The following is a 13,025-nucleotide window of genomic DNA, read 5'->3' as shown; positions in this document are numbered from 1 at the left end:
TTTGTCCTGCTGCTTTAGACCAACACGGCTACCCACCTGAACCTATAATGCCATAGAGCCCACCTTCCAAAATAGTCATTTTCTCCAGATGAGCTGATCTTTGTCGCCTGAAGATCAGCTGTAATCCCAGGAGATCTCCATCACCACCTGGAGACTGGAGTCCCTATGTCCGTATGTTCTACTCAGACTGGCAGCAGCTCTCCAGAGTCTCAAGTTAGACGCCTTTCATATCACCAACTCTCTAGTCCCTGTGTACGCCAAGCGGAGGCTCTTCTATAGAGCCACAGCCAGTGTGGTTGGTTAAACTGAGACTGTAACGAGCCCAGGGTCACCCAACAAGCTTCTGCGGGTACAGTGGGAATTCGAACCTGGGTCTCCAGATCCTAGTCTCACGCTTTAACCAATACGACTTCAACTGCAACATATTCTCAGCAGTTCAAAATTAGCTTCATCAGACTGTGAGATGGCTAGCAGGGTCACCATTCCATAAAATAGAGAGGATGCAAATACCGTTACGTGGCACGTAATGCTCATTCCTTACATTTTCTTTCAATTTTTTTTTAGATCCAGATGGGCAGCTGTGTTGGTCTGTAGCAACAGAACAGAGTTTGAATTTAGAGTCACCGTTAAGACTGACTTAAGTTTTGTTCAAGGTATAAGCATACACACTTCATAAGATAGTGTGTGTAATATGTGAAGACGTATGCGTACGCACAAAAGCTTATACTTTGAATAAAACTTTGTTGGTCTTAAAGGTGCCACTGAATTCATTTCATTTTTTTTAATCCCTCGCTTCTTCCAAGGAACTGAGGCTGTTGTGCATGGTTTCCCCCTCTTCTGTATTTTGTATTTATTGTTTATTTCATTATTTAGAAAAATGTAAATTCTGCCTCTCTCCAGAGATCTGCCCAAGAAAAACCATACAATAAAATAAAATCATTAAAATACAATACAATAACATCAATCAAAGAAACATAAAGCACCTGAAAGTCAGTTTGGTGTAGTGGTTAAGTGTGCGAATTCTTATCTGGGAGAACCGGGTTTGATTCCCCACTCCTCCACTTGCACCTGCTGGAATGGCCATGGGTCAGCCATAGCTATCGCAGGACTTGTCCTTGAATGAGCAGCTGCTGTGAGAGCCCTCTCAGCCCCACCCACCTCACAGGGAGTCTGTTGTGGGGGGAGAAGACATAGGAGATTGTAAGCCGCTCTGAGTCTCTGATTCAGGGAGTAGGGCGGGCTATAAATCTACAATTCTTCTTTTTTCTTCTTCAATATTCAAAAACAATAAAATCATTAAAACACAATGCAATAAAATCATTAAAATTAATGTGAAGCTTCAGTATCCAAAAACAAGCCATTAAGAACTGGATAACAACCCTAAAACAACAAACTCTTGACACAGCTTTGGGTACCCAGTTGTACTGGGGGGGGGGAGATCTTATACCGTACATATTTTTAAATTTACCATGATGTTAAAGAAGTACAGTAATCTGCTTTGTAAAAGCTAAAGCCAGAGCAAACTAGATTAACGTTAGCTGTACAAAAGCCTTCTCTTCAGGAATATAAATCTCCCGTCTGGAATGTACTGAATCCGGATTAGACTTCTGTTACGGGTGGGAAGCAAGGGTGGGTGACGCAGCTTCAGTTCAACAGATGCCCACAATTAGCAGTACAGTACTTACTCCAATGCAAGACTTAAGTTTTCTCCCCCAGGTATGCCAACCAAAAAGGAAAAAGGAAGTCATCTAGCATTTGGGGTGGCCAAACAGTGGCCCTTCCACACATATTGTGTGGCTCTTGAAGCCCCTACTGCCCCACTGGCTGACTTGGAGAAGGCATTTCTTTCTTTATATCACTTCTCCAAGCCAAGCTAGCCGGCAGCTGGGAGAACATGTTTAAAGTTAAAAGTTGCTTTCTTTCCACCTCTCCCTCCCCTCTGTTTGCTCTCCTTCCTTCCTTCCTGTCTGTCTTGTGGCTTTCAAACTTCTGACGTTTATTCTATGTGGCTCTTACATTAAACAAGTTTGGCCAGTCCTGGCATATACGTTGCAGTTACGTCCACTAAAATTATTTTATAGGGGAAGCCTGTCTTACATTCAGGTTTGCCTTTTGAGGTTGCTAACTCTGGTTGGGAAATAGCTGAAGATTTGGGGGGTGGACAAGGTGGAGTTTGGGGAATTGGAGGGTCCATTGCCCTAGAATCCACCCACCCAAGCAGCCATTTTCTGCAGGGAGAACGGATTTCTGTAGTATGGAGATTAGTTGTAATTCCAGGAGATTTCCAGGCACCACAGGGAGGCTGGCAACCCAGTTGCCTTCCTTTAGAGCAGGGGTGTCAAACATGTGGCCCAACCTAACATAGCCCAGCCCCTCAAGGTCTCATTTATGTCAGATCCGGCCCTCATAACAAATGAGTTCGACACCCCTGCTTTAGAGTAAATAGGGTAGCTTTTAATCAAAAGCGGTGGAAAGGTCCCAAAATTGGATGTTTCTGGGAATAACTTTCAGGTCTTCTTATGAAAACAGCCGAGCGGTGGCTGGTCTGTTTTATTTTGCGCCGCGTTTTCATCAAACAAAGGGCAGAGTGAATTTCTGTCAGCTGGATCTAGCCGAGCATATGTTGAGGATGATACTAGCTAAAAATGGAAGCCGGCTCAGGGGCCTTACGTCAAAGACTTGCTGTGTTGGATTGGTAAAGTTACGTGCGCAAATCTAGTTACGGATCGCTTGGTGCTTTAAAGAGATCCCACCCCCCAAAGATTCAAAAGGCTTTACTGGTGTTTTAATTCCCTTTAGAAAAACAGCTGCAAAATGAAGGACTCGTGTTCGATAAGGGAACTGTGCAGCACTTGGAAGATGCTATTAAAGCCATTAAGGAGCTGGTAAGGTGGAACGTTAAGACAAGCAGAGGAACGGGCCTGGTCGGAAGCTGTTTGTACTTCTCTGGTTACCAAGCTTGTGCGTGATGTAAGGATAATGTAATGCTGGTTGTAGAATCACAGAATCAAAAAGTTGGAAGGGACCTCCAGGGTCATCTAGTCCAACCCCCTGCACAATGTGGGAAACTCACAAACACCTCCCCCTAAATTCACAGGATATTCATCGCTGTCAGATGGCCATCTAGCCTCTGTTTAAAAACCTCCAAGGAAGGAGAGCCCACCACCTCCCGAGGAAGCCTGTTCCACTGAGGAATCGCTCTAAACTCACAGATACCACCCCCTAAATTCACAGGATCTTCATTGCTGTCAGATGGCCATCTAGCCTCTGTTTAAAAACCTCCAAGGAAGGAGAGCCCACCACCTCCCGAGGAAGCCTGTTCCACTGAGGAACCGCTCTAAATTTACAAACACCTCCCCCTAAATTCACAGGATCTTCATTGCTGTCAGATGGCCATCTAGCCTCTGTTTAAAAACCTCCAAGGAAGGAGAGCCCACCACCTCCCGAGGAAGCCTGTTCCACTGAGGAACCGCTCTAAACTCACAAACACCTCTCCCTAAATTCACAGGATCTTCATCGCTGTCAGATGGCCATCTAGCCTCTGTTTAAAAACCTCCAAGGAAGGAGAGCCCACCACCTCCCGAGGAAGCCTGTTCCACTGAGGAACCGCTCTAAACTCACAAACACCTCCCCCTAAATTCACAGGATCTTCATTGCTGTCAGATGGCCATCTAGCCTCTGTTTAAAAACCTCCAAGGAAGGAGAGCCCACCACCTCCTGAGGAAGCCTGTTCCACTGAGGAACCGCTCTAAACTCACAAACACCTCGCCCTAAATTCACAGGATCTTCATCGCTGTCAGATGGCCATCTAGCCTCTGTTTAAAAACCTCCAAGGAAGGAGAGCCCACCACCTCCCGAGGAAGCCTGTTCCACTGAGGAACCGCTCTAAACTCACAAACACCTCCCCCTAAATTCACAGGATCTTCATCGCTGTCAGATGGCCATCTAGCCTCTGTTTAAAGACCTCCAAGAAAGGAGAGCCCACCACCTCCCGAGGAAGCCTGTTCCATTGAGGAACCGCTCTTAATGGTCAGGAAGTTCTTCCTAATGTTGAGTCAGAAACTCTTGATTTAATTTCAACCCATTGGTTCTGGCCCTACCTTCCGGGGCCACAGAAAACAATTCCACACCATCCTCTATAGGACAGCCCTTCAAGTACTTGAAGATGGTGATCCTATCACCTCTCAGTTGCCTCTTCTCCAGGCTAAACATGCCCAGCTCTTTCAACCTTTCTTCATAGGACTTGGTCTCCAGACATCTCGCTATCTTCATTGCCCTCCTCTGGACCCATTCCAGCTTGTTACGATGACTTTTGAAGCCCTTCAGCGCTCAGAAACCATGTATTTGAACTGCCATTTCCTTCCATGTGTCCCTATGTGCCCCCTGTGGTCAACCTGTACCCATCTCTTGCCTATCCTACCACTTCAGGTGGTCTACCTGACATTGACCAGAGCCTGGCCCTTTTCTGTCATGGCTCTGGCTTTTCAGAAGGGGCTCCCTGAAGAGGTGAGACCCCCCCCCTTTTGGAGATCTTCAGGAGATGCTGCAAGACCTCCCTGTTCACAAGGACTTTGGAATTGACTGCCCTTTTAAGTGGGGAAGAGCTTAGAAGAAGACTGCAGATTTATACCTCGCCCTTCTCTCTGAATCAGAGACTCAGAGCGACTTACAATCTCCTATATCTTCTCCCCCCCCCCCCCCGCAACAGACATCCTGTGGGGTGGGTGGGGCTGAGAGGACTCTCGCAGCAGCTGCCCTTTCAAGGACAGAGTCTCAGAGCGGCCTACAATCTCCTTTCCCTTCCTCCCCCACAACAGACACCCTGTGGGGTGGGTGGGGCTGAGAGGACTCTCGCAGCAGCTGCCTTTTCAAGGACTGCCAGAGTTATGGCTGACCCAAGGCCATTCCAGCAGCTGCAAGTGGAGGCAGATCAAAGGAAGGAGGGCAGGGAGGTTTGCATCGGTGCTTAGTTCTCGAGGCCTTTTCTTACGTGCCTGGGGAGGTTCCGCTCGCCACTTTGGGGGTCAGGCAGCGATTTTTCTCTAGGTCACTGGGGTTGTGTGAGAGGAGGTATCAGTGGATTTCCTGCATTGTGCAGGGGGTGGAACTAGATGACCCTGAAGGTCCTTTCCAGCTCTATGATTCTGTGATAAGGGAGAGAGATTTGGGGTTTGCTATTTTATTTTCCGGTTTCGACTGAAAAAAAATTTTTTTTAACTTATTATTGTAAACCGTATTGAACCATGAGGATGGAAACATTTTAATACATCAATGAAATAGCGCATAAATGAAATAAATTAATAACTCCAGGTCTGTACCAATAAAGCGACAAATGTGATTTCCAGAGCTGGGGGTGCTCCTGTTTTATGTACATTTAGACTCTGAAAGGTAAGCGGAGTTGTACATAATTTAGTCAGGGCAGGGCTTTTTTTTTCCCTAGGAAAAGAGGTGCCAGAACTCTCAAGAGAGAAATAAAGGAGAAGCCCGGGATTATTTGCAGCAATATTATTTTCACGCGCTACAGACTTAGCTCGACATTAAAGGTGTTTCCAAACTTTAGACATGTCACCACCTTCCTCAGTTCTTTTCCCAGTCTTGCTTTTGGTGCCTAATGTTGAATGATGACTTTGAAGCAATGCTGTTTTAATATAAGTTGTTGGATCAAAGACATGTTGTTTTTTTTTTAAAGAGCCAGTTTAGTGTTGTGGTTAAGCGCACCCGACTTTTATCTGGGATAACCAGATTTGATTCCCCACTCCTCCACTTGCCGCTGCTGGAACGGCCTTGGGTCAGCCATAGCTCTCGCAGGAGTTGTCCTTGAAAGGGCAGCTTTTGGGAGAGCCCTCTCAGCACCACGCACCTCACAGGGTGTCTGTTGGGAAGAAGACTCAGATTTATACCCCGCCCTTCTCTCTGAATCAAAGTCTCTGAGCGGCTTACAATCTCCTATATCTTCTCCCCCAACAACAGACGACCTGTGAGGTGGGTGGGGCTGAGTGGGCTCTCACAGCAGCTGCCCTTTCAAGGACAACCTCTGCCAGAGCTACGGCTGACCCAAGGCCATTCCAGCAGGTGCAAGTGGAGGAGTGGGGAATCAAACCTGATTCTTCCAGATAAGAGTCCGCACACTTAACCACTATACCAGGGGTGGCCAAACTGTGGCTCAGGAGCCACATGTGGCTCTTTCACACACATGGTGTGGCTCTTGAAACCCCACTGCCTCGTTGGCCAGCTTGGGGCATTTCTCTCTTTAAATCAATTGGCCAGGCCAAGCCAGCTGGCAGCTTGAAGAATGGATTTACAGTTAAAGTTGCTTTCTTTCTACTTCTCCCTCATCTATTTGCTTCCCTCCTTCCCTTGCTCTCTTCTTCCTATCTTGCATCTCTCAGACATCTGACGATCATGTCTTGTGGCTCTCAGACATCTGACGTTCGTATCTTGTGGCTCTCAGACATCTGACGTTCATGTCTTGAGGCTCTCAGACATCTGGTATTTATTCTATGTGGCTCTTACATTAAGCACGTTTGGCCGCTCCTGCACTACACCAAACGGGCTCCCAAACTGGGGGGGGGGGGGGCGGGGAAGGTAAAGGAGATTGTGACCACTCTGAGATTCAGAGAATAGGGTGGGATATAAATCCAATATCTTCTTCCCCTCATGCCCCTCATCAACTTTTAGACATTTTTTTGAGAGTTTTGTTTCCCTGAAGAGGTTCTAGAACTCCATTCCGGCGTGTCCCCCCCTGCATTTAGTAGAGATGCACCTCTTTACATTGTATTCTTTGACCCGGTGCCTGCCGATTTCCAGGAAGAAGAAAGGAGACGCATCCTTGAACTGCTGGAAGAGGAAACCATCAAAAACTGTAACCTCCGCGTCAAAGTCAAAGGAATCCCAGAGCTGGTCATGCAAGAGTTTGAAGGTACTTTCAAGTAAACTCATCCCGGGGCGTGAAAGTGCCCAAAGGGGCAAACTAGACATTTGCTTAAAAAAAAAAAATCAGGTCTGTGTTTTCCGGTCTAACGTTCCCTGCAGCTGCTGAGCTGCGGTGGGAAATGAATACATAAAAATGAAAAGGCAATTTGTGCTCAGAGGAGCCCCTTGGCGCAGAGTGGTAAAGCTGCAGTACTGCAGTCCGAGCTCTCTGCTCACGACCTTTCAATCCCGGCGGAAGCTGGGTTCAAGTAGCCGGCTCCAGGTTGACTCAACCTTCCATCCTTCCGAGGCTGGTAAAATGAGTCCCCAGCTTGCTGGGGGGAAAGTGTAGATGACTGAGGGAGGCAATGGCAAACCACCTCGTAAAAAGTCTGCCATGAAAACGTCGTGATGCGATGTCACCCCAGTCAGAAATGACTGGTACCACAGCAGCGTAGAGCTTTTCCCCTTGCCAGATGCAACGCCATGCCCTCTGCCATTCTTTATGGCAGATTTAACAAGACAGCCTACTCGGTCAGATACTGTCTCCGTAAGCAAAAATGTGTGGAGTCAGTTACTCATATTCTTCTTTATTGTAATTTGTATAGAGATCTTCATCACAAGTATTTACAACCTCTTTTAGCTAGCATGGTTGATTGTTCTGATGCACTTAAGGGCTATAGTCTCCCAAAATGGTAATTAGAACCCTTTCCAGGTGAAAATCGCTAGGCATAATACAAGGGGGTAAAGGGTCACAAAGGTATCGACACTTAGGTACGCTCATGTAGTTGGTCTACCTTTCGAAACAGAGCCCGTGTCTCACAATGGATCAGCTTCCACAAAGGGATCCGCGGTCGCTCCCTCTTAAAACACAGCTGGGGTCCCCGACCTTTTAGAGCCCAGGGGCACCTTCTGGAATTTTGAGAGGGGTCATGAGCACCACTCTAAGATGGCTGCCACAGGAGGCGGAGCCAGACACCAACCGCACGCCTCGGGAGGCGGAGTCAAATGGAATGCTGCCCTCTTCATGCCTCCTGGGAAGAAGGGGGAATGGAATCACACCCACTCCTCGTCCTTCAGCCAATAACTGCAAGCATAGCCAGCTTCAAGAGGCGACTGGATAAACATATGGAGCAGAGGTCCATCGGTGGCTATTAGCCACTGCGTATTGATGGATCTTTCTGTCTGGGGCAGTGATGCTCTGTATTCTTGGTGCTTGGGGGGGCACAGTGGGAGGGCTTCTATTCTCCTGGCCCCCGCTGATGGACCTCCTGATGGCACCTGGGGATTTTTGGCCACTGTGTGACACAGAGTGTCGGACTGGATGGGCCACTGGCCTGATCCAACATGGCTTCTCTTGTGTTATTGTGTCTGGGGTAGTGATGCTCTGTCTTCTTGGTGCTTGGGGAGGCACAATGGGAGGGCATCTAGTGTTGTGGCCCCACTGGTGGACCTCCTGATGGCACCTGGGTTTTTTTTGGCCACTGTGTGACACAGAGTGTTGAACTGGATGGGCCATTGGAACATCTGAACCTCTGAAGCTGCCTTATACTCAGTCAGACCCTTGGTCCATCAAAGTCAGTATTGTCTACTCAGACTGGCAGTGGCTCTCCAGGGTCTTATGCTGAGGTTTTTCACGCCTATTTGCCTGGACCCTTTTTAGTTGGAGATGCTGGGGATTGAACTGGGACCTTCTACTTACCAATCTGAGGACCTTCTGCTTACCAAGCTCTACCTCTGAGCCACCGTCCCTCCCGTTGGATTGGCCCGATCCAGCATGGCTTCCCCTGCCATAGAACAGGCCTTCCCACTTTCTGAAAAGTTTGGTGGGTGCCAGGAGAGGTCCTGGTGGACACCGTGCTAGGGAACCCTGAAACAGAGTTCCTGTGTCTTTTCGAATGGGTGAGGATCCTGATTCTGCCTCTACAAGTTGAGTTCAGGCGGGACAGGAGCCCTCCTCTGCGAACATCGGCGTCATGCATTTGAGCCGAGGTTCCTCTCTCGTCTACTTTATGTACAATACAATACAGTAGCTTATACTGGCATAATATCGAACATAACAAGCAACCAATCAAACATGGCTTCTCTTATGTTCTTAACCAGTCCTGCCATATAACAGGCCTACCCGCAGCCCGTTAGCATTAGGGGAGGGACAGTGGCTCAGTGGTAGAGCATCTGCTTGGGAAGCAGAAGGTCCCAGGTTCAATCCCTGGCATCTCCCAAAAAGGGTCCAGGCAAATAGGTGTGAAAAACCTCAGCTTGAGACCCTGGAGAGCCGCTGCCAGTCTGAGAAGACAATACTGACTTTGATGGACCAAGGGTCTCATTCAGTATAAGGCAGCTTCATAGGTTCATATGTTATATGGAATCTTCTAAGAAGTATGGCAGACGGTAGCCCATTGATGTGTGTTCGTTCCAGAGCTTGTCGCCGCAGCCCGCCGATCTCAGTTGGTCAAGATAACGGAGATCGAGGCTTCCGTGCAAGAAATGGTGTCGGCTGTAGAAGAGACGTATTCAAAGAAGCACCTCTTTGAAGAGCACAACGTTGTGTTGTGGTAGGTGTGACTTGCTCAAAGATAGTTGCTGAGAAGGGATTTGAGGACCTGTTTGGCTTCTTTGTCCCCCTGCATTCTTGCTCAAGGTAAACTCGGCCAGGAAGGATGTAAGGAGGGGATGCCTGTGATGGAGCTCGTGGGGGGTGGGGGGTGGCGCTGGGACCAGAAGCATTCCAAAAACAGAACAGGGAAGAAGAAGATGATGCTGGATTTATATCCCACACTCCACTCTGAATCGCAGAGTCTCAGTGTGGCTCACAATCTCCTTTACACCCCCCCAACATACACCCTGTGAGATGGGTGGGGCTGAGAGAGCTCTCCCAGAAGCTACCCTTTCAAGGACAGCTCTGTGAGAGCTATGGCTGACCCAAGGCTATGCCCAGCAGACATTTCCCTCCCCCCCCCCTTTCTGATCTCCTTGAAGCTGTGGGGAAGGCCTCCAAACCGGGGGATCCCCTGCCCCAAACTGGGGCTTGGCAACCCCTACTATCGGCCTCACTCCTGTTGAGGGGAGATACCTAGAGAAGGCCTCTCTCTTTAGGCCACTGACATAATTTTGGGGCCGCTATCAAAAAGTGGATAACCGGAAAAAAGCACAAAGGAAAAAATTCCAAAGGAAAAAAGCCCAAAGAAAAAACCCCACAGACATAAATGCGCACAGGAAAAAAGCCTCCATGGAAACATGCCCCCATGGAAATAAACCCACATGGAAAAATATGTAAAGCACCATAGATGTTTGTAATTGTGGATAACCATTAATAATATTTTGTTGTTGTTTTAGGATTAAAGTAAGTAATATATGTGACAGGTGCTAAGGGATTTCTTCAAGGAGTCCTTGTACCTCTTCTTTGGTGCCCCTCTATTTCGATGGCCGGTGGAGAGTTCGCCATACAGGGCAATCTTGGGAAGGCGGTGGTTTTCCATCCTAGAAATATGCCCTGCCCAGCGCAGCTGCGTCTTCAACAGCAGTGCCTCGATGCTGGTAACCTCTGCCCGCTTGAGGACTTCAGTGTTGGTCACAAAGTCACTCCAGTGGATGTTGAGGATGGTGCGAAGGCAGCGCTGATGAAAGCGCTCAAGGAGTCGCAGGTGATGACGGTATAAAACCCACGATTCGGAGCCATAGATGAGGGTTGTCATCACAACCGCTTTGTAAACAGTGATCTTTGTGCCTTTTTTCAGATGCTTGTTGCTCCACACTCTTTTGTGCAGTCGGCCAAATGCACGGTTTGCCTTTGCCAGCCTGTTGTCAATCTCCTTGTCGATCTTGGCATCTGAGGAGATGATGCACCCCAGGTAGCTGAACTGCTGGACTGTCTTCAGAACTGATTCACCCACAGTGATGCAGGGAGGGTGATAATCTTCCTGGGGTGCAGGCTGGTGGAGAACTTCTGTCTTCTTCAGACTAACTTCTAGGCCGAATAGCTTGGCAGCCTCTGCAAAGCAGGACGTCATATGCTGCAGAGCTGATACCGAGTGGGAGACGAGTGCAGCATCATCAGCAAACAGTAGCTCTCGGATGAGTTTTTCCATTGTCTTGGAGTGTGCCTTTAGTCGCCTCAGGTTGAACAGGCTGCCATCGGTGCGATAGCGGATGTAGACACCATCGTCCTCATCTAGATCTACTGCGGCTCTTTGAAGCATCATGCTAAAGAAGATCGTAAAGATCTTCGTAAAGGACTCCTTGAAGAAATCCCTTAGCACCTGTCACATCAACCATCACCAGTGGTCTGACCTAGCCTCAGATCGCAAAGCATGGAGGCACACCATCCACCAGGCTGTCTCTTCCTTTGAGAACGCACGCATAGCTGGTCTTGAGGACAAAAGGAGATTGAGGAAGAATTGCACTGCTACAGGACCAACCCTAAATCAGACTTTTCCCTGCAGCCGCTGTGGCCGGACCTGCCTGTCCCACATTGGTCTTGTCAGCCACCAGCGAGCCTGCAGCAAACGTGGACTATTGCACCCTTCTTAAATCTTCGTTCGCGAAGCCAAGCCGAGAAGTAATATAAGCATGCAACAAAAAGTAACCATTTTGTTATTTTTATATTTTAGGATTAAAATATGTCATATTCACGTGCAACAAGAAGTGACCATTTTGTTATCAATGAACTTTATTGAGAAGGAAAAACAATAACAACAGAGATTAAACTCTACATAGAAATATGCATTTAAATAAAATTAAATACTTTAACTTTATTAATTTACAATTTGTCCAACTTTTTAATGTTAATATGTTGTGGTACACCCAGTGACCACGGCAAAAGACTATCTAACCCTAATAGCAAAAGCAACAATTATTTAACAACAATAATTCAGATATAATTCTTCCTTGCAGATTAGCCAATGGACATATGAAGCTGCCTTATACTGAATCAGACCCTCAGTCCATCACAGTCAGTATTGTCTACTCAGACTGGCAGCGGCTCTCCAGGGTCTCAAGCTGAGGTTTTTCACACCTATTTGCCTGGACCCTTTTTGGGAGATGCCAGGGATTGAACCTGGGACCTTGTGCTTCCCAAGCAAATGCTCTACCACTGAGCCACTGTCCCTCCCCTCTTTAATCTCTTTAAGCAACTAAGTTTACCTTCTACCTGCTCATATTGTTGCACAGAAGTGGCAACTGTGTAATGTAGTGCCTCATATTTCCTCTTTTCTACCTCCAGGCAACCTGCCTGTGCATTAGCCAATGTTAGTTTGTGACAAGCCAGGTCCTTCTGCATTCCATTGAATAGAAACCACATACTGGGATGACTGAAATGGAACAAGGAGTTAAGAGCATTGTGCCCCCACAACGGTTTATCTGGAATCAATAGCTTCATTGTTTCAAACATTCTATTATAGATGTCCGTGTTCTTTTTTTGGAAGTAAAATGAAAATACATGGTGGATTTGAATTGCCCACCTTGGCGTGCCATGTGTACAGCTGGCAAAACATATTTGGCACTTTATCAAAGGTGCCGTCTCCATAGATGGTATCTTTGCTTAATTCAAGCATGAGATCTCTATCACCTAAAACCAGAATTCTGTCTGGATTTTTCCACACCAGAATTGTGAAGTATCAATTGCCTATACTTTTCAGGAATGTCAAAATGGATAGTTTTTGGGTTACGCAAATTACTGCCTGCTCTGTAATAGCTTCTCTTTCTTAAATAGCAGAAGTAGTTAAGGCCTCATAGATCTAAGAAGCTAAGCAGGCCTGACTCTGGCAAGTATCTGGAAGGAAGAAATCAATAAACATGGTTGGAATTAATTTTAAAAAATGTTATAATGGAGCATTAATCCACTGATACCTTGGGCTCTGCCGGGGCTGTTTTTTGAGGTAGATACACCAAATTTGCAGCATAGCATCCAGTGCCTCTCCCCAAAATACCCTCCAAGGTTCAAAAGGATTGGACCAGAGGGTCCAATTCTATGAGCCCCAAAAGAAGGTGCCCCTATCCTTCATTCTTTCCTATGGAGGGAAGGCATTTAAAAGGAGCGTGGTCCCTTTAAATATGATGACCAGAATTCCCTTTGGAGTTGAATTATGCTTGTCACAACCTTGCTTCTGGCTCCA

General features: G+C 47.2%; 1 protein-coding gene across 1 annotated transcript in view; it reads left to right on the top strand.

The window, feature by feature from the left end:
• The window catches only part of LOC132589001 (paramyosin-like), a 61,706-nt gene that overhangs the window by 3,629 nt on the left and 45,052 nt on the right, over nt 1–13,025 (top strand). The window contains exons 2-4 of the mRNA XM_060261513.1: nt 2,800–2,885; nt 6,808–6,919; nt 9,332–9,467. Coding sequence (XP_060117496.1) covers nt 2,800–2,885; nt 6,808–6,919; nt 9,332–9,467 — 334 coding nt within the window. The remainder of the gene's footprint in view (nt 1–2,799; nt 2,886–6,807; nt 6,920–9,331; nt 9,468–13,025) is intronic.

Source organism: Heteronotia binoei, chromosome 21 (assembly GCF_032191835.1).
Source record: "Heteronotia binoei isolate CCM8104 ecotype False Entrance Well chromosome 21, APGP_CSIRO_Hbin_v1, whole genome shotgun sequence".
Classification (NCBI taxonomy): domain Eukaryota; kingdom Metazoa; phylum Chordata; class Lepidosauria; order Squamata; family Gekkonidae; genus Heteronotia; species Heteronotia binoei.
Note: the sequence above shows the minus strand (reverse complement) of the source record. Positions and strands in the feature narration are given on the sequence as shown.